This window comes from Eurypyga helias, unplaced genomic scaffold (assembly GCF_000690775.1).
Source record: "Eurypyga helias isolate BGI_N326 unplaced genomic scaffold, ASM69077v1 scaffold2026, whole genome shotgun sequence".
NCBI lineage: Eukaryota > Metazoa > Chordata > Aves > Eurypygiformes > Eurypygidae > Eurypyga > Eurypyga helias.
The window spans coordinates 1-24,973 of record NW_010255979.1 but is presented as its reverse complement, the minus strand read 5'-3'; the positions used below and the strand labels follow the sequence as shown (position 1 = coordinate 24,973).

At 46.2% G+C, this 24,973-nt stretch overlaps 1 protein-coding gene across 1 annotated transcript; it reads right to left on the bottom strand.

Annotated features, from left to right (window-relative positions):
- Positions 1–373: 373 nt before the first annotated feature.
- MTMR9 (myotubularin related protein 9) lies at positions 374–24,771 on the bottom strand. Its single transcript, XM_010153504.1, has 10 exons — positions 24,441–24,771; positions 21,475–21,583; positions 19,997–20,122; positions 11,819–11,992; positions 9,341–9,558; positions 7,077–7,238; positions 4,461–4,602; positions 3,677–3,897; positions 1,488–1,639; positions 374–737 (listed from the first exon to the last, which is right to left on the bottom strand). The coding sequence occupies exons 1-10, from the start codon at positions 24,623–24,625 to the stop codon at positions 574–576; spliced, it is 1,653 nt and encodes a 550-aa protein (XP_010151806.1). The 5' UTR covers positions 24,626–24,771; the 3' UTR covers positions 374–573.
- Between the last annotated feature and the right edge of the window lie 202 nt (positions 24,772–24,973).

Genomic DNA, 24,973 nt, shown 5'->3' with positions numbered 1-24,973 from the left:
GCTTAATGCAAAACCCCCAAGTGTTAGAGGTGAAGGCTACTCAGAGTATCCTATATATTGGTACAGCCTGTAGTTAGGTTGTGCGATTTCCTAGTTTTTCGAGGAAACTAAAGAACTAAGCTGCCTTCCTTACTCTCAGAGAGAAAAGGTGCTTTCAGACAAAACGCCTTTACCTATCCATACATAACTTTGTACTTTAATCCTGCCGAGTGTTTAGAGTTCAACAAAACCAGAAAAAGTCCAAAAAATAAATTTGAACCATCCCATCTCCTGGCCTATCCTTGTCATCCAGTCAGGTGGAGGTAAGAGTTCCAGCTTCTGCTGACAATGTACACAATTTTGAGACAGAAAAGCTGCCAAGAAAGGACACTACGCCCGGTTGTGTGTGTCTTCTGTAAACAAAACCAAAATCCCTCCCAGAAAGCAGGAAGGTACATAGTGTGAAGTGAAGGTTTCAGCAGTGGGAGGACTGAGGGTCAGCTGTACCCAGAGGGCTCTGCAATACATGCACTTTCCACGTTCAGTCTTTAACGTCAAGGGGCCTGCAGAGACCGGAGGCAAAGCCCTGCCAGCTCACAGGTTCTCTTGCATCCTATCATCCGTTTCCATCTCTGCTAGCTGCCTCCTCAAGGCATTAACCTTTGCCTGAAGTTCCTTGTTGTATTTTATAATGTTGATCATCTCTTCATGGGCTTCGTCTAGGAACTTGGAAGGCCTGTTCCACCGAAGAAAGACACCTGAAAGCCCAGAGACCGCACAAGTCAGAAGGGTTTCTTGTCACAAGGAGGAAACGTCACTCATATTTCACCAGCTCTCAAGTACTGTGCATACCGTTTATGCATTTCCCCCTAGCCCTCCCCCCTTAAATAGCTTTTAGAAACACTGACCCTCCTCTCCAAGTTCAGCACTGTATTAAACAAGGTTAATAAAGTGTGGAGGTTTTATTCCTTTTTTCTCATGTACCTATCAGACCGAGCCATATTCAGTCTCCACCCAGCCACGACAGCCTGCTTGCTTCACTGTAATTAACTCTTCAGCGTACATGGGATGGAGAAAGTTTCTGCAGCAGGGAACCTCCTGCACACAGATTATCCTGGCCAACATGGCCAGAAACAGAGAAAGAGAAGTCTTGGCTGGTATAAAACAAAAGCCTGAGGCCTGCAGAGCATCTGTAGTGTGTTAAGCTACATACCACATACAGCTTAAGCTCTTTCACTGCAGAAATGCTGACCTAAGAAGTTAAAAGGTACTAGTAAGGCTCCCCAGCAAAGAGCAGCATGTCACCAAACCTTAGAAGGAGAAAGCATTGTGTCTCCAGGGATGGCACATACCAAAAGTATTTTAAACAGATTTCAAAGGCAGTGAGATCACCATCAGCTGAGACAGGCTAAGCACGGGGCAGAGACAACAGGACTGAACTCTTAAGAAGCTTTATGATATCCAAGAAATACATATTGCTGGTAACAGAAAAAGCAAGCCTGGCTTACCTTCCCAGAGCTGCAGGCTCTGCGGTGCAACGGAGGGCCAGATGACAAGGCTGTTGGCCTCAAAAAGAGGATTCTGGAATTTGCTCAGCTCTTCAGACCTGTTCACCCAGGACCACAGGGACATAGTCTTTTGCGACAGCTTCAGTTTAGACCTAACAAACCCGCAAGGACAAGTTAGCTTTGATTTTTACACTGTGAAGATTCGTTTTATCAGAACCCCACAGACCAGAACGCTACAAGCTTTCCCATGTGCTACGAGCCCAGGCGAATCCCTTCAACACCTTTCACCAACGTGGCCCAGCATCTAAACCTAAAGCAATTTACTCAGCCTGGCCAATTACGATTAGTTTTGAAGAAAGGATGGGGAAATGACACTGATCAGTTGGGTGGAAGTGAGCTGCCTTCTGTCCAGATGGAGAATCAGTCACCTCCCCGAAGTGATTTGACTGCCAGGTTCTGGTGGGATCGAATTCCTGTGTTAAGACAGAACTAGGAGGTGTGGCGGGCCTCCATCAAGGAAGGATGGTCATGCAATTCCCAGAGCACATTAAGGCAGCGTTACTGCTAGAATTGTGCAACGGGCATGCCTGATGAGTTCCCTCTGCTGGCAGTGCTGCTCTGCTGGGTCAAACCCACCTCCCGGAACTACACGGGGGTCTCTATTCCTCAGATTCTGGCAAACCTCCTCCTGCTTGCACTGGGAAATTGAACTGCCACTCAGGCAGGAGATTCACCATCCCTGTGAACGCTTCAGGCAGCACAAGCTTAACATCAGGCTTCAAACGTTTTCTGCGCTCACAGGCTGACACGTTCAGATGTGACAGGCAGGTTATTACATGTAACATTCAATCTCTTTCAAATTTCATCTTATTGGTTTCAAGTCTAACTCGCTTTTGCAGATGAGCAGTTCAGCAGCCCTGCAGAAGACAGAAGAGTCTCTTCTAAGCAAAGATTACTTTAGGGGCAAAGAGGTTTAAAGGAAGCTTTAAATTGCCTTCCTTATCTGCAATATCAGTTCTATTTTTGCCTTCTACTCGTTCAGTGATCTTCAGTAAGACCATGTCTGGCAGCCTCCTGCTTAACTGGAGCCAGAAGTGCTGAGAACAGAACTGCCAAGCTCAAAACAGGAATCCATACCTCTCTGGCAGCTGTCACAGGAGGCTTCAGTCCTTCACCCCATTTACTACTCCCAGCAGCCCTCCTCGGGCCGTGCATAGAGCTGCCCTGCTGGTACAGCACAGCATCTAACCAGATGGGATTCAGAAGCTAGGTGTTGGCCTGCTCAAGCCCCTTCAATGCCACAAGCCTGTTTACAAGCTCAGCACAGGCCTATCATCACCTGACATGGTGGACTCCAGCAGGACACAACCCTGGCTGCTTCCTTTCAGAGCTGCACGAGCATCCACCTGAGAGCTCACAGCGTTCACTCAAGGCCTCAGCCAGTGCAGATTGCCAGCTGGCATTTCTCCAAGTCACAGGTTACAGCTGGAGGGATTTTTTGGTCCTTCTGTTGAAGCTGTACTACGACATGGCCAAAAAGACCTCACACCTAATCACAATGCTCGTAGCCAAACAAAGCTTTTGCCAAGGTGTAACTGTGAGACAGATCCTTCCAAAAGAAGCTCTTCCATATTTTCCAGTTTCAGCAGTTAGTGGGTGATGCAAAAAGCCTTTCTGTCCAGGGAGTGTGGGGACAACCAGGCTACAGTCATGTTCCTCCCTGACAGTTAAGGGAAGAATGAGACTGTCCAGCTTTGGCCTCTGTCTGCCTTGACCTTCTCCTGCAGGCCTGCACGGACAACTCTGCTTCCCACAGCCATGACTCACGTCACTGAACTCCAGCTGTTCATTCTTTTATGGAAGGAGTTTCTACCTAAGAGACTATATAAACTGGTGATGGGGATTTTAACTGGGTGGAGATTTTAAGGCCACACAGGGAAACAGGAAAGACAGGCTAAGGCTGGACTTGGAGTAGACTATTTCAACGCCCTGACCAAGCCACAGATTTTAGTCCCACTTGTAAGAGGGACAAGCCCACTAACACTGCGGCAGACTACGTAACTGCAACACCAGAACCCCACCGGTGCTAGAAACACACAAGCAGCTTCATCCTTTTTCAAACCAAGAGACTTTTTTTTGTCAGGTACAGCCCAATATTTAAAGGGTTCAAAGCAAGCATCCTCACCAACCTTTCATTTTCGTTGTTTCCCAGGAAAGTCCCAAACTGTGAAGCATAAGCATGTTCAAAGAGCATAATGAGGAACTGTTCGTTGAATTCAAAAGAGCAAGGGAACTGACGAAGGATTTGCCACACACAGTCCAAAAAGAGGAGAAACACTGGGGCCTCCCATTTCTGCTTGCTATTTGAATAGGCTGATTGGGCACAGCGCTGCTGAAAAGGGTGACCAGCCTATACGTAAGAATCAGAGAGAGCATCACATACAAAGTAACGGGATGTGAGAACATGTAGCAAAAAAAGACTTCAGAGAGAGTTTTGTCCATGCAACTATACTATTGCTACTCTTTTCTACCACCAAAATTTCATCAGGCATCCAGTAACAAATTGCCAGCGACCGTGACTAATTGTGCTGCCCTTTTCAGGTGGCAAATAGCCCCGTTTGACCAGAGAAACCTACCCAGAACAAACCCGTGTAGGTGCGCCAAAGGACCAGACTGACATTAGCTGCAAAAGTACAAAGAGTAAAACTAAGGGCTTGTGGTTTAGTCTGAAGAGTGTTCCCTAATGAGATGTTCACCCTGAGCACACGGAACAGGCAGTTCCCCAAAACTACCATGAGAGGCAGAGGCCACACAAGGTGCCAGAGGGACAAATGACTCGGTTAAGGTGTTGCTCTTGGGACAAAGGCCATTCACGCTGACCAGGGCTGCTACAAGGCCCAACCTGTTGCTGCCTCTCAGGCTACTTCTCAATACAACTGTCACTGGAATAGATTTTCCATGGGCATTTCTTACCTGTAGCCACTCCCTCACAACAAGAGATTCAAAGCCACGTATGGTCCTGCACCTCGGATCCAGGATAATCTGCGCCAGAGAAGTTACCTGGAGTGTTGAATCAGTTCCTTCAGTCCCATGGACTAACACTGATGCACCTTCCCTGTGGGAAAGGTGGAAAGGAATAAGTGAGTGAGCAGAACACATCCCAAGGACATATGCATCCCAATGGATGCCATTACATCCCATGGACACCAGGGCTGCTACCCTGACAATGTTGAGGTTTTGCTGGCTCTTTATCCCTTCTTCCCTCTCCACCCCACAGGGAAACATCCCACCTTCTCCACCTGGATCTTCACCAACACTAACCACAGCTCTGCATCACCTGAGGTTTAGTTTCTTGCTAAGCATTTTGAAAATCCAGACCCTGATTGAAGATGCACAGTGAGATCTCTTTTGTGGTCCTCACCATTTTGAATTGGTACCCCTCTGAGTTACAGCATGGAAATGCATCTCAAAATCTGCTTGTGTCATTTATTGTTCTGCTAAGGAATGTCCCCAATGAAGACATTTCACCTCCCAGATGCTCTGCAGAAACAATACTAGGAGATTCTTGCTCAACCCTGGGCTTAATCACATTTGGGCTTCAATTAGGGTTTACTGCAAGAAAAGTTAAGCCAATAAGCCAGTTCAGGAAACAGAGAGAAAGAAAAGACAGGGCTTGGCCTCCAGAAAGGTGGCAGAGTTACTGTGCTGAGCAAGGAAGCTTGTCAAAGAGCCAAGCAAAAAGGCTTCTCGCTCATGGGCCAGTACAAGTGAATTAGCTGAAAAATGAGAGGAGCAGAATGAGCTCAGATTTGGGGCAGGAAGGTTTTGCATATTGCTAGGGGCCCACAGGCTGTCACTGCCCACAATCCAGTGGGGAGTGTCCAGGACAGCCAGTTCCCTCCAACCCAGGCAGTGTTTTGGATACAATATCAGAATCTCAACCATGTGTTCCTGAAAGGAGGACTGGATGGTATGAAGTGGCATTCATTCCCCTTACTCTTCCCAAACCTTGACCCTAAGTCTCCCTTCTGCCAACATCCTTACACCTAGAAAGGAAATGAACTGCAGGTTGTAATTCTTCCTGTGCAGAGACCCAAGCTAACCAGCAAGGCGTGGGTAACAAAGATCAATCCACCAAGTAAATAACCCTGCAGATATTACTTGCTTTTTGAGGTGAAAAACCATAAAAATCTATACCTTACACATTGCAACATCTTTGTCTATAGTCCTAGGTCTAAAACAACCCCAGGGCCTTTATGGTGTAGGTAATCTTCAGCTACTTTCTCTCCTCCTCCCCCAGGCAGCAGCAGATAAAGAGGCTGCTTACCAGCCAAGCACAACTGCTTGCCTAACTGCAAGCCTACACGCTCCTCAAGGTGAGGCACGCCAGGATAATGCCCCGTTCATCTTTCAGGCCCCAGACCTTTAGGACGCTGCAAGATCGATCCCAGCCATTCCCTCCCAAACCAGGAAAACTGAACCATCCCTGTCAGCTCAGCTATGCTCTCCCGGCTCTGAATGAGGCAGGCCAGGCCCAAGCACTGAGCTGGCCTGCTACAGCTCCAGCTAAACAGAAAAAGCAAAGTTGGAGTTAAAAGTGATGAAATTGTTCACTGTCCCAACAAGCCACGAGAGTTTCGTCACCGATCTTTCTCATTATACACATGCTGGAAAAGAATTACAGATAAAACTATTGATCAAGAGCAATCCTCTTCTGTCACAGTCAACAACCAAACAGCCACCGTCAGTGCTTTTACAAAGCACAGCAGCTCCTATCTGAATGCAGTAATGCTGTTTTACCAGTGAGGCTGCATTTCAGCCTACTTGTGTATCTCTATAAGACATTCCCCAGCTGGTAGGAAAAGCTAGGTTTCCCCTGAGAAGGGATTTCCCCTCTCTGAGCCACAGAGAAATCACATTTACACCCCTGCATGGTGTAGTGCAGCTCCCATAGGATTTGCTTTCCAGCCTGAGGTCTGAAGACAAGTTAGCCAAGTCAGCAGTATTCATTAAAGAACAGGTTAGAAGAGGTCACAAGCACTTGTAAGGGATGAACAGGATTACTTAGATAGGACTATGGGGATAAAAATTTCAAGAGGAGAAAGGATTTGGCCAATTCCTGGGGAAAACAAGGAAATGCCATTGTTTTAATCCCTATAAGAGAGGTGGAGTATTGGAAACTTTCAGCTAAAAAAAAAAAACCCAAAACAAATGACTTCAAGAAAAACCTAAGCCTCTGTTCTCACATTACTAAGCTACCAAACAGCGTTTCCAATGGGCACATTCTAACCTAAGATAAAAGTAACTAAATTAGATTGGTTGATTCAGACATAGGAATATACTTTCACTAAATGATCTAATACCTGTTCTTAGTCAACATCTCCCTCCCTCAGGCTTGTACTCCTAAAAATGCAAGCATGATGTACTGGAGGAACATTCCCTAAGCATGACGAAACGGTATCTCGCATGGGTACAAGCAAGCCAGTTCACAGTGGCCAGTTACTAATACTCAAAGAGGAAATAAAGGTATTCAACGAACAAACTCTAACCAGTGAATGAGAAACTCAAGGCTTTCTGGAAAAGATCTACCTGTCAATACACTGTGCAGCTAGACAAGCTGCAGTTAGTATCTCCTTGATGTGAGTCAGCCAGTTGGAAGCTTCCAGTTTACTCAGCCAGCGGTCCATATTGTGTGACTGGTCATTACAAGCTTCTACAAGTTTGATGAGACTTTCCTGGAGAATATTAAACCTTTGGAAAAAGCAAAATATTATTGAAAACATAAGCAGTAACATTGCAACCAAGACAACATGTTTACAGAAAGACACTGAGCTCAAGAATGAAGCACTACAACTTATATGCAGTTATTTCAGAAAGTGTGATCCTGTAGAAGTCATGTCATAGAATGGTTTGGGTTGGAAGGGACCTTGAAGATCACCCAGTTCCCACCCCCCTGCCATGGGCAGGGACACCTTCCACTAGACCAGGTTGTTCAAAGCCTCATCCAGCCTGGCCTTGGACACTTCCAGGGATGGGGCATCCACAGCTTCTCTGGGCAACCTGCCCAGTACCTCCCCACCCTCTCCAGGAAGAATTTCTTCCTGATGTCCAATCTCAATCTCCCTCTTTAAGTTTAAACTTGTTACCCCTTGTCCTGCCACTCCCTGCCCATGTAAAAAGTTCTGCCCAGCTTCCTTGTAGCCCTTTCAGGTACTGGAAGGTGCTCTAAGGTCTCCCCGGAGCCTTCTCTTCTCCAGGCTGAACACCCCCAACTCTCCCAGCCTGTCCCCATGGCAGAGGTGTTCTAGTCCTCAGAGGATCTCCGTGGCCTCCTCTGGACTCACTCCAACAGGTCCATGTCTCCTCATTCAGCAAACCTGCTCCCACTGGTAATGCCAAGCCATGGCTAACTGCCAGCAGAATACCCTCTTTGGACACTACTTATTACTTTTGAAAAAAATTGCCGTCTAAGGCATTATAAAACTAGGGTTGGGCTTTTCCTTATCTTACCTGAACTCTGTGTGAGTGTTCAGCCATATCTTACATTTTCCATGTGTTTCAGTAATCTCACTTCCATTACCAAATACATGTGCGACTGCAACCTGGCACAGACATTAGCAAGTGTCAGCCAAGCTACAAGTGCTGCCCCTTCCTTCTCTGTACTACACTCCAAGTTTTGGGGGAGTTTTAACCTGCAGAGCTACAACAATAATCTGAGAGCCATCCATCATAAGGACATAACTCCACTGTAACACAGAAAATTTTAAACTAGACTCAATGTAGAAACTCACTAAGATCAGTTTGGCTAATTTCTTAAGAATGTAAGAAAAAAAAAAAAAAGGGGGAACAGGGAGGACTTTTAATATCACTTCTGCAGTTGCTGCATTATGTCCCCAAGCCCTGTAAAGCTGATATTCTGCAGGCAGCTGATAAAACAGAAGCAGACACCTCTCTGGTCTCGTTTCACACGACGCCTTCCAGGGGCACCAAACTACTGATGGATCAAGCACCACGTAACGCCGATGCCTGCGTGTGCTCAGGTTTAGTAGAGGATGCAGCTAGCAGACTAGACCTCAGAAAAGCTGACAAAGCCAAATAATAATAGCATTAGATATTTAGTTTTTATATGTTGTAGCTTATTAATTCCTCTCTATCTGATGCTTATGTCCACCTATAAAATAATCAACATCAAATATAACTCCACATACATTTTCTTAGAAGCAAAACCAAATAGTTCAAAGCAGCAGGCAGGAAATTCCTTATATTAGCGCTTCAAGAGCTGGCCTACACAGTGACAAGGGGGGCAAACTGCTTTCCCATAGCTCCAATAACATTATTGCATGCTCATGTCGAAGGATTCCCCAAAACTAAGGCTTAAGAGCAGTTGAACAAGGTCAGATGAAAAGTTTGTTTAACTTAGCAACATGTCTCGAAATGACCAAACAGTATCACAAGCCCAGAGAAAAGTACTTGCTAAGAGGAGTGTGACATGCCACAGAACAAATCCTCATGTGCAGAAGTTTTCTGGCAAGACGTGCTCATTCCTGTGCACCACTGCAAAGGGGAACACAGGAAAGTTGGCATGCAGCTATAGGTGGTCGGAGAAAGTGATGGCACAGGGAGACTGCTGTCTGAAGCAGGTTGTTCAGAACAAGGTACCAAACACAGCTTTCCAAAGCTAAACACCATCATCCACCTTCCCTGATTTTGCCGAAATGGGAACATGACCCTGTTGACAGGAACCAGGATACATGGCCGCTTCTTAGAGAAGCGGATACTTTATGGGGCTAGCGTGGCTCTGCCAATGCACCACAAAGCCCAGCACAGAGGAGACCCTGTGTGATTTCACCCACCTCTCGATACATTTGTGAATCCTCCTCCACTGGGGATAGTGTGCTTCTTGTTCAAAGCCCCCTCCTTTGGCCCTGGCCTGCTGGGCAACATTCAGAGACCTCGTATCGATGATGTAGCCACGCTTGCCAGGCCGTAGCGTGGCGTTAATAAGTTTCTCGTCTTCTTTACACCGTCTCCCGTTGGTACCTGTAAGAGGCTGGCTACTTCGCATCATGACCTGCAGAGACAAGCAACCACGAATTAGGCACTGGAAACGGATAGGCTTAAGATTGAAAGGCGCCCGTCGTTTGAACTCCAAGGCAGGAGTCGGAGGTTTAGCCTCACTATGCAGAGGACACACCTCTAGTGGAGGGTCTCTTAGGGGTCTGTAAATGCAGACTGCAAACATTAGATCCCCAGGGCTCATCACCAGGCATGGCAAGCAGCTCTCTAGAGAGGCAAGCTGCTGACATTCACACAGGCTGCTCCCGTTTTCCTTTACTGCTCAAGTTGTGGGAACAATACTTATGGGAGTGAGATAGCTCAACCTTAACCAGCTTTCTCTGTCACTTCAGGGGTAAAATTGAATCCTCGTGGATCTCCAGCTCTTTCTCTGTGGATGTGCACCAGCAAGTGCAGCTCTCACCCCACCCCCTTCTACTTCCATCTGCCTCAATCTGATCCATCATGCCTGCACAGAGACATGCAAGTGTGATCTTCACTGCCTGACATACAGAAACATCTCCCCAGTTCTTCCTAGAGCTCCTGATCTCCTATGCTCTGAATCCTTCAGTTCCTTCCAGTGCAATTCCTTGGAGGGACTGAATTTATTTAAAAAACAAACTAGAAATCCCTGAATTGAGCAATCATTTGGCAAGACGCTTCCTAAATTACAGGTATCATCTTAGAGGCTTTATCCCTTTAATTAGTCCTGTAGTACCACCTTTGTGAGGCATTGAACTGGCTTTTCTTCGATGGCTCCTTTATAAACCAACATCTCCAGGATTGTCGTTTAAGGTCTCTTCCCAACTCTGTTGAAAAACACTCAAGTCGTTCACATGCTGAAGATGCCCATTAGAATCACAGAATGGTTTGGGTTGGAAAGGACCTTAATGCCCATCCAGTTCCAACCCCCTGCCATGGGCAGGGACACCTTCCACTAGACCAGGTTGCTCCAAGCCTCATCCAGCCTGGCCTTGGACACTTCCAGGGATGGGGCATCCACAGTTTCTCTGGGCAACCTGTGCCAGTGCCTCACCACCCTCTCTGGGAAGAACTTCTTCCTGATATCCAATCTAAATCTACCTCTTTCAGTTTAAACCAGTTACCCCCTGTCCTGTCTCACTAGGTACAGTTTTACCCAGTGGCTAGACAAATAAACCTTAGGTGCCCAGACTGATTAGCTGAGATTTCTCTTTAGTAAATGCCTTTCTCTTCAGAAAGCATCCCAGCAGCTCAAGTGGTACCTAAAACATGGGTGCAGGCGGTCAGCAATCCCAACTACACTCGAGAACTCAGAACCAGGAGAGCAGCCTAACACACAGCATTACTGTCACAAGTTCAAGCACTCCGAGCCAAACGCCATTATATTCCTCACACCTGAAACACGCACAATTCAGAGAAACAATTGAACAAGTTTTCCTTCAACAGTTTTAAGCCAAGCTGAGAAAAAGCAGAAAACATGACTGTTATGAAGTTGGTGGGTGGCTTTAAAGCAAAGCAAAAAACCCCCAAAGGTACTACTACATCAGAGTAGACGTCCTCTAATTCAGGGCTTACAAATCTTGGCAACAGGAGGTGAGAACACATTAGAGCATTTGATTCAGAAGGCTGGATCACGTTTACAAGCTGCAGGTTGGACATCCCAACATCCTCAGAACTGGTTACATCAGCAAGAGATACAAAGAATTGCTCAACTATTTCATAAAGTGCATTTCTTCATTACAGCGTAACAGTCACTCAATTAGAGTCTGGCTTGTGGAGAGGCAGTAAAGTCTGCGCAACACCAAGGGTCTGCTCCTCCTGAAACATGTTACACTGACAGGCTCAGAACAGATTGTTCTGATGACACGTTCGACAGTTACGCAGAAGCGGGGCTGGCTCTGGGCACGCTTGCTGTCATCATGACTATCACGAAGGAGGCAGCCCACCACCCAGAGACAGGACCATGTGGTTTCTGCCATCCTTTCAGCATGAAGCCTCTTGGCAGGCAAAGCAAGCGAGGGTGCCAGCGGTGGCTTTACAAGTCTCATCTTGCTCTTACGGCTGTGAGCAAGCTCATGCCACACACGCTCCCAAATGAGCGGATTAACAGCTATTGCTAGGATGGAGATCACTCATCCCATCCCCCAAAACCAGTTTCACCGCAGGCATGTGGAAAATAAAAGGAGCAAATGTCTCATGAAGTGTATTAAGTCTAGAGCACAAGTTGTTTTTTCATTAAACGAACAGATTCACACACTTCCTTCGGGTACATCTATTACTCAAAGGCAGTTTACCATCCCATTCTTCTTATGGTAATAGCTGAGGACCGGGAAGCGACTGCCGTGGCGAAACATGGCAACTTTCCGAAGCGCTTCGTCGTCAATACATTTGGGTACAACGACAACCGGGGGATAGGAGGGGCAGACGTTGAATTCCTTGTTGATGTAGCTTAGACGCCATTCGTCTGTCTGAAAAAGATAAAGAACATACAGGCTTTGGGTCAAAAAAAAAAAAAAAAAGAGAACACCATAACATACTAGGGAAGAATCTCCATATTCAGAATAAAGCACAGAGTAACATTGGTGATTTATTCCACTTACACCACAGATGAAAAGGTTAGTTGTTACTATTGGCATCATCACTTTTATTCATCCAGGAACCTTGCCCCCATGTAGTAGCACTAATCAGCCAGATCAAATCCAGCACCGTATCTTCTCTCCAACAAAAACACGGCAAAAGAGATGCTATGCAAGAACGAAAAACAAGCCTGGACACTGTGCAGCGCACTCCTCATCCTCTACCTCTCAGATGTAGTACAGATAGTAGAGGGCATATCCCTGCCTAGTCCTTTCAGCACTTATTTATAGGTCTGTTGCCCAATTATTTTTATTCCCCACACCTCTTGATGCTGCCTGCAATCATAATATCTCATCGCAGTAGCCCCCAGAAGCTCATCACCCAGCACGCAGATAAAGCTCACAGGCAATGGAAGAAGTTATGGATCTGGTTTTCGAGGTGTAGGACTTGCTGAACAACAGCTCCCTGCCTGGTTTATCTGCATCCTCAACGAACAGCACAAAGTAAGTGCCCATGGTCAGAAATGGGTGAAAATAGGTTGATTTAGATGCAGGTAACATGGGCTCAAACTTCTTCCTGTGCTGACAGCAGTTAGCAACACTGTCCACGAGACGAAGATGGCCAAAAAAAGGAAGAATGTCCACCACCTCCAGAAAACAAAGCTGCTTTGAGGTTAAAATTGCAATTCAACATTCCAGCTTGGTTCCCCACAATGGGCTCCACTTTACATAAAGCGCTACAGCTCTTCCTCCAAAAGCACCGCCTGGAACCAGCCCAGCATCTAAGCACAAAGTTCTCATCGTGAACTCCTGTTACATAACTTTCCAGCTTCCAACAGTCAAACACTTGTGAAAGAAATGCTGAATATTGGCACCCTGCACCCTCACAGGCACTTGGCATGAGAGCTCAGGCTACCTGATCCCCAGGGTCAGACAGAGGACTCGGCTCCATCTCAAGCAGAACCAAAGGTCAGTGAGTGGCCTCCCTGCCGAGGACTCCTCACGTACTGAGGTCCAGGCTGGAAGAGCTGGCACTGCCCTAACTACAGCCTCAGACAAGCCCAGTCTTCATGGAGGGTTTACTGCTTCTGGGCTGGTACCACACCACTGCCTGCTGTCTTAAGGAGCCATCCAGCTACATCAAACAGCTACGGGGCATATATTTTCCCCAGAGGCACACAGCAGAACCTTGCCTGAAGCGTGGCAGGGAACTGAACTCATGGTCCTTGACAGCAGGACTGTGGTTTGGCTGCATCTTCAGTCATTGCATCCTTATCCTGTATTGCTTACGGTCAACAAAACCCGCTGGCAGAAGCCTTGGTGGGGAAAATGACCCAGAAGCCTCTACAATATGTTTTGATTTTAACAGCAGCATTAAATACTTAAAAGAAGGAGCAGAATAGCCGTCAGATGTGACTGTAAAAGACTCAAAGACATTAAAACATAACATAAAACCTTTTCAAGAGGAAAAGGCAGCTGCTATCACGGTATCTTCTGTTTTCATTCCTTTAGTTCCTATGTACTGACACGACGTAAGTGTGAGAAAGCAAACAGGACATTAAGTAAATCCTCAGCTGAGGCATTTTCGGTACAGGCTGGGAAGCATTTATGCCACTGCAGCAGGCAGAGACCTCACACAGACACCACAGAAAACTCCGCTCATTTATATTCAAATAAAGTTTCAGCTAGACAAAGAGGGGATAAAGCAGGTACCAGAGGAGCCAAGAGAAGAGCATGGCCAACTATGCAGTAACAGGATGCACAAAAACCCCATGTCAATTCAGAAACGTTGGTTTGGCATGCATTAATTACACATCTTCGATCAGAAGTAGGTATCTTTCCCCTGTTTCCTGTCTTCCAGAGGTTTACTACTTACTACCCATCCCTGGAGGTGTTGAAGGCCAGGTTGGATGAGGCTTGGAGCAACCTGGTCTAGTGGAAGGTGTCCCTGCCCATGGCAGGGGGGGTGGAACTAGATGGTCTTTAAGGTCCCTTCCAACCCAAAACACTCTGTGATTCTATACTTCTTGCCTTACACCTCCTGACTGGTACCCAGTTCTATAAATAGCTCACTGCCCTGATGGAAGACTAGGATTGATTTAGAAAGGTTTTCTGGCAATGAAGTCTTTCCATCAGATGAACGAGCTGAACTGATTCCCAACACTATTTCATCATCAGCAGATCCAAAGCACAGGACATGTGGCATAGGAGACAGCAAAATTGTCCCTTTTGGTGGCAGCTAAAGAAAAGGATCCTGGGAAAGGTACACATTGTACATGTCACCACCGTCAAGAAGAGCAATTAGTATCTGTGCCTGCCTGGACAGCCTCACACTGGCCTTATGGTAAGCTTATTTCATTATTCATTGGCCTCAAAACAACTTCTCTGAACATCTACATTTTATAAAAAGCAGCGGTTCTCCCAGATGCACAGTTAAATTGCCTCCAGCAACCACGTCACAGGTAGAGAAGGTCTGGATCACTTAAGGGAGACTGGCTGGTCACAGCTCATCGTTTAGCACACCAACAGTGATATTTTTTTTATAGCTTTTTGGGGTGTCTATGTTAATTTCCAGCAGATTTCATATGATGGCGTGCAATTTGTGCATGGACACAGAACTGATAAATACCTTACTGCCACGCAGGATGTGGAGAAGGCAGAATCAGAACTGTGGTGTGCGTTTTGAGAGACTGGCTGTCACTGATATCACCAGTGTGAAAAACAGTGGAAGAGTATCCATCTGATTTATCTCCCACTTTGGTAATTTAACCCTGCCCATAACCTCCTCTCCCCACTGTTTAGAGCAGGGAACAGATGATACTTATGTCATCCAGTTATAATTTACTGTTACATAGGGAGGAGGAGGAGTAGCGAGGCAGCAACTGGCACCATTTGCCTTCTGCAGCACAGCTACTTCCGCAGAGATCTGGTTAACCTCTGCAATGCCAGCTTCAGCCTGCTAAAATACACTCCAACATGAACCAGATGACAGCAAAACCCAACAGCTCAAAGTCTCTTCTTGGCTTCTGCTTGGGACACGTCTGCAATTTGGAAGAAAAAATTGCCATTACTAAGTGGAAGAGTAAGGCAACAGCAATTCAACTCTGTGCAGCTGCAGATACAGGAAGCTGTAAGGAATGGGGTGGAAGAGGTGGACCTCATCTTCAGACCTCACCAGGTGAGTATGCTGCATGAAACTCAGAGAAAGGACAAAGTTAACATTTATTTCTCCCAGCAAGAGATCTGTACTTTAAGGAATCAGAAAGAGTTAATTCCAGTTACGGCTAGAAGCAGCAAGGGACTGGGGGCTGAGCAGAAAGGAGAGAGGACTCCAAAGAAAAAAAGAAAGTGGTCAGAAGTATTTTCTTAAACGCAGTATGGGATTAACTCTTACATTTCTACTTTTCTTATCCTAGTACTTGTTTAGAGAGATTGACTTTCAAAAGAGAAGTTGTGGATGCCCCATCCCTGGATGTCTTCTATGAATTGTTATTGAAAGGTTAAAACAAGTTATCCTTCCTCCCAAAACTCAGAATTAGTAGGAGAGGTTGTTTTCCACAAACCAATGTGAAACAATTCAAACTGTACTAATAAGCTTTAAAAGAAAAGTCAAGAAACCAGCAGGGACCTTGAAGGGTCCTGCAAAGCAGCAGGGACAGAGGCCATTCCCAAGGAACGGGCAGAGGGCAGCAAGTCCCGTTAGTGCCAGAGTGTGTGTGGACAAGAAGGGTAACGACAGATGCAGGTGAGGATCGATGCTTCTCTGATAAAAGCAAAATATGGGCTACCCATAGCATTGCAAACTGAGCCCAAAACCAGAAAATTCTGGGTATTTTTTAAGCTGCTCCTGGACAGTAGAGAAAGCACAGTTAGCTGCGCTGTCCAGAACCCTGAGCTCTTTCCTAAAAGAAAAGGGAAAGGAGGAAAAGGAGGGAATGAAGAAAGTGAACTTGGTGGCAATGAAATACCTATATGTTAATTATAGTTTTTGTATAAACATCACGTAACTTTAAAAGAAACTGATTTTCCAAAGTTACAGTTTGCGTATCCTGCAGCTGCAGAAGCTGGCAAAGAGAAACTGCTTCACCCTGACCAGTTCTACTCCAAGTCCCTGGAAGCACATGAAGACCCTCGCACGTACCCTAACTCCACCCGGCTCCTCTTCGCTCAGGCAGCAGCACAGCGAAGGATACAAGTCCTGACAGACGTCTCACCGGACGTACCCGTAACCACTGCAGGTCTCGTGTACCCACCAGCGCTTCCAGCGAAAACACAACACAATCAGAAGCTGGATGAGCAAGCATTAACCATACTGTAGACAAGTATTTGAATGTAGTAAAAGATGAGCAGGACAGGTAAAGTCTCATCTCACCATACAGTAATTTGGAGCCTACGGACACTGTGGAGATTTTCCTGTGACATCTGGTGAAACGCTGAGCTGATTTCTCAACACGACTCAGTTCTCAGCTGAACTACTCCATTGACAGCTTGGATTTATCCAAAACAGATCAAGGAAAGACGCTTGACAAAAGCCTTACTGACCTGTGCTGTGGGTTATTCCCAAGTAAAGAAACAGGTAGCACACATCAGCAAATGACAGCCGACTGAAACATCACTCCTCCAATTTCTTCAGACCAAATGAAGTCATTTGCCTTAACTGACCTTCCCTTAGCACCTTCATGGACTAAACACAAGAACTCCACGATAGCATAGCAGCCTCCTGAACCTGGAGCTGAGCTGCAGGAGCAAAGTGCTTAAGTATTTGCTGGCGAGTTCTAAGGGCCATGCTAAATGACGCCGTCAGATCAATGCAACCGGGTGAAGTCACACAGGGGTATGTGTGTTGGGAGAAAAACACATTTGGTACAACATCTGCCAAGATAAACGTGTAAATTATCAGAGTGGTGGGCTTAGCAGTGCTGGGTTAATGGTTCAACCTGATTATCTTAAAGGTCTTTTCCAACCTAAAAGATTGATAATACCATAATATATTATCTACAGGATGCTGTCCACAGGGTAGGGATGCTGTCCAGAGAGACCTGGACAGGCTGGAGAGGTGGGCCACTGCCAACCTCATGGAGTTCAACACGGCCAAGTGCAAGGTCCTGCACCTGGGTTGGGGCAATCCCAAGCACAAGTACAGACTGGGTGGAGTGGATAGAAAGCAGCCCTGAGGAGAAGGATTTGGGGATACTGGTGGACAAAAAGGTGAACAGGGGCCGTCAGTGTGCTCTGGCAGGCCAGAAAGCCAACTGTATCCTGGGCTGTATCCAGAGAAGTGTGGCCAGCAGGTCGAGGGAAGGGATTCTCCCTCTCTGCTCCACTATGGGGAGACCCCACCTGGAGTGCTGCGTCCAGCTGTGGAGCCCTCAATATCAGAAGGATATTGACCACTTGTAGCGAGTGCAGAGGAGGCCATGAAGATGCTCAGAGGGCTGGAGCATCTCTGCTATGATGAAAGGCTGAGATAGTTGGGCTTGTTCAGCCTGGAGAAGAGAAGGCTCTGAGGAGACCTTAATGCAGCCTTCCAGTACCTGAAGGGGCTACAAGGAAGCTGGGGGAGACTTTTTACAAGGGCCTGTAGTGACAGGACAAGGGGGAATGGGGTTAAATTGAAAGCAGGGAGGTTTAGATTAGATATCAGGAAGAAATTCTTCATGGAGAGGGTGGGGAGGCACTGGGACAGGTTGTCCAGAGAAGCTGTGAATGTCCCATCCCTGGAAGTGTCCAAGGCCAGGCTGGATGAGGCTTGGAGCAACCTGGTCTAGTGGAAGGTGTCCCTGCCCATGGCACGGGGGTTGGAACTAGATGGTCTTTAAGGTCCCTTCCAAACCAAACCGTTCTGTGATTCTATGATCTAATTTTTAATGTATTAGGTAACTTTAAGCTTAAAGTTTACAGTTTTACTTTGCCATTGTAGAATGTGTCAGAATTGTCTTAAAACAACTCTCCTGTAGCAGACAAATGTGGAATTAATACATTAGTAGAGCCACAGCGTGGGTGAAATGCAGTTTGACAAGTTGTTACCATATTGGGGAAGGTAAGGCATAATGGATCCAGATGGATGATTTTATGGAGAGGGAGGTAAGCTTCTGAATTTTACTCATTTGACTTATGAGAGAAAATACATATATCAGCCATTTACATGTTCTATCCTGTCACATAGGAAAACTTAATTACAGAACAAGAAATATTTGGTCAATGACATATTTATATGTTGTTCAGGAAGGGTAAATCATGTGAACATGGCTTCTGTCACCATGTTAAAAAAGAGTTACCTCTGAAGTTCTGGGTTAAAAGCCAAGAATTAATCAACAGCTGTTAGACAGGCACATTTTAAAGAAATTAATTATTGCCCTTGAAATACAGTGCTATGAAGTGATTAGGTTTTTAAGGGTGAGCCTTCCAAGGAGCATACGTTCAGAAAGCCAAGAGATGCACAAATAAGCTAGCAACGCGTTTTAAACCTCCAAAAAAGCACATACAAATGGATCCACATTAGCACCTGTATTCTGCTGGTAAGTACAGCCATCAGAAGTGGCTTGATCCCTGAAATCTAAAAAGGAGTTTCAGCTGCACATATAAAGCAAAACGTGCACAGAAGCAGAACCACATCCTGCAATGTTTCCCTGCACTCAGAAGGATTTCCTTCTGCTGCCTTCAATCCTGCTCTCTCCCTTCTCAACAGACAGCGCTTCAGCTTCTGGCCTCTTCCCTCTCACTGAAATGCCTGCAAGCTTCCTCTGCTGAGCTGGGAAAGCATCTGCTGCTTTGCCTCCAAACAGAACACTCTGATCGCATGTTTGACTTCCTCAGCTGAAATTAAAGCCAAAACTGTGGTGCTAGTTATTATAACAGGTCAGTTTGTACGTCTTGTGAAAGCAGATGAAGACATGTGAGAGCACTCTAATTATGAGACAAAAATAGAAAGATCTCTGAACTCCTTCAATTTCCTAGTGATTTCATCATATGAATCTGGTCAAGCTAATTATATTATTCAGTTATTAGTCATAAACAGGAAGCGATAAATTCCGCAGACAAGGTGGGTTGCAGATAAAAGGAAAGAAAAATCAATGTTCTTTGGTGCTGTACGAATGGATGTGGTCTCAGGAACATGATGACGCAGCAAGCGCGTACTCAACGTGAGACAGACTCGGAACGCGGAGATGCTAACCCAAGGCACTGTCAAAACAGGCAGGATCCTGCAACCCAGCCAGTTCCCACTGTGTCAAATTCAGCATCCTAATGCTGAAGTTTGATTAACAGATACAACAGGCGATGCCACACGAACTATTCCTACCTACAGGTACCAAAACAATAACGACACATGCTCACAGCACCTGGAAGAATAGATTGAGAAATTCCGGCTATCTAAACCCTCCCAGTATTTCTCCAGCATGAACTAGAGCTGAAATGTTTCAAACTGTGCATCGTTATCTACTGTCATCTTCCTAGAGAGCTAAGAAATCTTTAAGAACAGCCTCATTTCAGGATTTTCAGCCTCAATTAAGGGGTTGACAGAAGATTCATCCCACCCCACTTCAGATGTAAAATTAAATACAACAAACCCAGGCCAAAAGGTCTTAAATTTGTTCTCACAATAAGGAGGGGCAGCCTCAACAGGCAAAAACCATTTCCTACCTTCAGGCCTTCCCAGGAAACCTTTGAACCGTTCTATGAATAGGCCTCCAAATCCCTTTTGTACAAGGTGAAATGGAAATGCCTGATGTTTACAGAGCGAATATTTAAACACCACTCACTTTTCACCCAGGCACCAGAAATCTTTATTTTACCATCCAGGATTTGCAGTCCGGACACTGCTGAGTGAAGCACGTGCCCAAACGACTTGCGTGAGTCTATCCAAGTGCCTGGGCAAATCCCTAAAATGCAACTTACCGCTGAATTGAGAAGCTCAAATTCTTGGTCGGGCAGAAATGAGCGCCAGCCATCCTCAATGATTTCAAACATGGGCCGGTAGAAGAAGGGATACATGAGAGTGACAGAATCCAGGGTGGAAAGTGCCTGGGTGGGTGAGAGAAATAAACAGCTACTTAATTCATTCAAACTACTATTTTATTAAAAATAAAAAAAAAAACCCACCACCAAACCCAACCATACAGCAAATAGTGTTTCCCTCCAATACTGGTGATATAAATTTAAACCACCCAGAAGTACACAGCCATTAATCTTGAACTGCTAAGTTATGTATGTTAAACTACCCTGCACGTAAAAAAGCCCCAGTAGCACAAAGAAAAGCAGATGGTAACAGACAGTTTAACTGCAACTGGGGGGTCTGTACACAGAGCATCATTTCTGCAGGATACACTGTGTAGCAGTGCACCAGAGGATGAGAAAGATGTACACTGAGCAGGTATAATTGATGGGACACAATCTGATTCCTAAGCACAGGACTTAAACGGAGTACGTCATGTAATGTTGTTTGAGACCCCTAAAAAACTCAGTTTGATTTCATTTTCCCTCCTCATGCTCCAGCATAGTGAAGCTGAGATTCATTTTCCCAAATGCTATGGCAAGACATTCGATCAAGAAAAGTAGGGTTGCCTGTGTTCCTTTTTTATAAAAAAAGAAAAAACACACACCTACAAGCAACAAAATATTTTAACAACTGAAAGGAAATATCCCACAATTCTTATTTGCCTTCCAAAACATCAGTGAAAGTGTTCCTAAGTGTAAAAAAAAGCTGTTAGGGTTGAGGACAGATCAAGATGAAACAGAAAGCCAACCGTATCCTGGGCTGGATCCAGAGTAGTGTGGCCAGCAGGTCGAGGGAGGGGATTCTCCCCCTCTGCTCTGGGGAGACCCCACCTGCAGTTCTGCCTCCAGCTCTGGGGCCCCAACAGCAGAAGGACACGGAGCTGTTGGAGTGAGGCCACAGGAGGCCACGGAGATGCTCCGAGGGCTGGAGCCCCTCTGCCATGGGGACAGGCTGGGAGAGTTGGGATGTTCAGCCTGGAAAAGGGAAGGATCCAGGGAGACCTCAGAGCACCTTCCAGTGCCTCGGGGGGGCTACAAGAAAGCTGGGGGGGACTTCTCCCAAGGGCAGAGAGGGACAGGACAAGGGGTAACGGGTTTAAATTAAAAGAGGGAGATTGAGATTGAACATCAGGAAGGAATTCTTCACAGAGAGGGTGGGGAGGCACTGGGACAGGTTGCCCAGAGAAGCTGTGGATGCCCCATCCCTGGAAGTGTCCAAGGCCAGGCTGGATGAGGCTTTGAGCAACCTGGTCTAGTGGAAGGTGTCCCTGCTCACGGCAGGGAGTGGGTGGGCTTTAAGGTCCTTTCCAACCCAAACCATTCTGTGGTTCTATGAAGATCTGAGAATGCAGGGGTTGTTTATCATGAGGAATCCTTACCTCAATAGAGCTAGCAATGTTCAAACACTCCTCCATTCCAGGTATATCCAGCTGAATAATTCGCAGATCTTTGCATTTTATAATGACGGTACCCAACGAGCCCACAAACCTGCAGCAAGGCACGAAGAAAGTCTCTTAAGAACTAGATCTTCTCAGGTATGATGAGGTATTGTAGCTCTTCCCACAACATATGTTTATAAGACAAAATCTGTTAGTTGCAATTTGTCCACTGTATCATCTTTCCAAAAAAAAAAACACACAAACAAAACCACGTCTTTAGTTGGTATTTGCAAGTTCTGGTCTGCTTTATTTTTTTAATTCCATCCTTGAGATATGGTAGTGAGTGGAAGCATAAGTACTGTGAGATAAAGAGAAGGTTTGCCTCCCAACTTTTCTTTAAAAGACAAAGAGAAAAGGTGTGTTGAGCGATTTTGCTAGCACTGGAAGCTTCAGCTGTGAGTTTCCAGTTTCATTAAACTAGTGCACTGAAACTTTGCTAAAAACATTTAAATTAATTTTTAAAACAGTATCTCAACCTGGCTACATTACACTCCCTTGCCTTTAAGAAGAAAATTTGGTTTCCAACACCTGCAGTGCCACGGAACTAAGTGTTCTGCAGACCTGGGAAGTTAAGGTCTTGCTGGTTGCAATACACCTCAACTCAGAAAAAGCTCTAGTTACAAAACGAACGCAGCGCACGGACGCCCTCTCCAGTCTTCCTCAGTTCCTGAAATAAGGACGATGCCTGAACAGGAACAGTGTTTTCTTTACCTTAACTCACCGCTCACATTCACAGCAATGACATAAAGAGCGGCTAACTAAGGAAAAGCAGCTGAGTCTCCTCACACAGCACAGGAGTGCTTGCAGCAACCAAGGGTGATGGAAGAAGGAGAAGGAGGCGAGAGCTGAAGGACCAAGTTTCTGTCCCTCATGCCCTAACCCTCTGTTAGGCCATGGGCAGAGCTGTACATGCTCCACGAGCAGACCGGCTGCTACACTTTGGGTTGCTTCACCTGTGCTACAAAAGGTGCCTGTAATTTATTTCAGCACTATTATTAGAGCTGAAAGGTCATTAGCTGTTTCTCCTGCACAGACAAAGGTTAACACGCAGAACCAATTACAGTTTGGGGAGCGCTGAAGGAAGAACTACAGGCATTTGACAGAGGAGTTCTGCAACTCCAGCCGAGCCAGTCTGCGCGTCGCTCACCCTCGCTGCGGTGCTGTTTCACAGATCCCCAGCGTAGTAACACCGTGCAGCTACAACGCATCATCAGGGTTGTGTTTCCCTAAGTTTCTTAAAGCAAAAAGACCACAGGAGATCACTAAAGACTGTTCCACCACTCCAACCCTACAGGTCATATTTAAAGTGACTTAAAAAGCTGCAAAAATTTAAGCAGCAGATGAATGACCATCTGATAATTAGGGAAAACACTCCTTAGTACAAAGAACACTCATATTGTCAAAGCAGAAGAGGTTTTATGAACGTGGCACATCACAGCTGTTGTGCACTAGTAACGTGAAGTAGGGCCAAGCTGGATCTTTCCACAACCTTTATTGGTTTAAGTGTCCTGTTATTCCATCCTCTCCAGCACTGGGGATATACACTTACCCTTTTATATCACCAAGTTGCACTGCAGTTACATTCACACAAAGCCACTCTCAGGGAGCGATAGGTCTATTCCAGAGACCTAGAAACTAGGGCTGGCAATAAGGGCTGGAATACCTGCCAGACGTAGCTAACTCTGTTATAAATCAGGTACTGAGCTAGGAATGCGCTACTCCCTCACCAAAACGTTCCTCACTCATCTGGCATTAACTTACACTGTAACTGCAACTACGCTCATTAAAAAAAGAAAGAAAAGCTTGTCTGTAATACTTTTCAAGACAGAGCTACAGCTGGTTAAGTACAAGGAATGAGGATGAGGCCAAACCGCCCTGATGACAGAGCAGTACTATATGGGAACAGATTTCCTAAGGTTTCCACCACTCACTCCAGCCTCAGGCCAAGACGCAGCATTTCTCAGAAACGCTCAGAGAAATCAGGAACAAACGTAATCAGCTTCCAGTACTTCCCCCATCTCAGATTCTGAGGTAAACTGATATTCTTAATTGCTGCCGCTTGATTTTCCAAGTCTTGCTGGCAGAAAGGAAATCTGTTCTTCCACATTACCTTAAGAGGTGAGGAAAACAGGGGACTGACTTTGTAATTAACAAAAAAAATAAAATATTATGTGCAAACTGAAAAAAAAGGACCAAGGTGAGGAAGCAGATGACAATGACCCAGCGAGATGGGATTGCCACTCAACAAGGAAAGCGTGATGGGGCAATGGTACCAGCACTTCTGCCTGCTTTACATGCAGGATTAACCTCTGAAGTCCCTGCAACAAAAGGGGATGGGCAAGAATAAAATGGAGTGCTGCAGCTACCATTCAGCTTTATCACCTTGTTCCCACAAGGATTATGCTAAAGCGTTCCCAATTCCCCTAAGAGGGGTTAGGGGTGGGAGAGCATCAAGGAGTAGGTGACTAATCTAGGAGTGAGAAAGTCCTGAGTCCACTTCTGCTGTCAGCGTGGCTGGTTGACCCAAGGCTGATCACTTCATCAGTGCCTTGGCTTCCATCTCCGTTGAATGGTGGTAGAGATGTATCCTTTATGAGGTGTTTCAGGAGTTACTGATGAAATCCACTGAACAATTAACGCAGGGTACTGTCGACAAAGGGGTTTAAACATAGAAATTCCAATTCTACAGATGACAAAAAAATACTCTTAAGATGCAACAGTCAAATATCAATATTCAAACAGCGTAAGAATCGACCTGCCCATTGCTCTAATTGGCTGTCCCTTCTCTTCTCCTGACCTGGATGTGAGACAGCTGAGGCGTGAGCCAGTCTTGACACCTACTGTTCAACCCCTCCTGAAGCATAAACAACCAGGTATGGGTAGGCAGGGAAATCAGGAGGCATTACCTTTTTTCAATCGAGTCGATGTTGGAGTGCAGCAGCCAGAGCTCCTCAGCGTTATCATGACGCCGTGATGAAAAAATGAGATGATGGCCAGTCAAACACAGCGTCCCCTCCACGGCCAGGTAGAAAGGGCGGTGCAAGACAACGTTGTCTGCTCGAGGGGTCTTGATCAGCTCCGCAAACTCCATGCTTGCTAGTGGAGGTAACGGGCCTGGGGAGGCCTTTGCCGGAAAAACTCGCTGGGAAAACAGGGATAACCTCACCCAGAGCAGCAGGGCTGGGATGGAGAACCTGGGACAAGCTCGGGACGGCCTACACCCGGCGGGCAGCCCTGTGCGATGCCATGACGGCGGGCAGGGGCATAACCCAAGGGGGGATCCCGTCTCCCAGCACCCTGGAGAAAGCCAACCTGATTCCCGGGGGGGAGTAGGCGGAAGGATGATGCGGGAAGAACGTAGGGAGGAGCGAGGGGATACCACAACCCCGCTCGGAGAAAGCTCCGAGGGCCCCGGCTCCCGGCGGGACGCCCGGTGCCG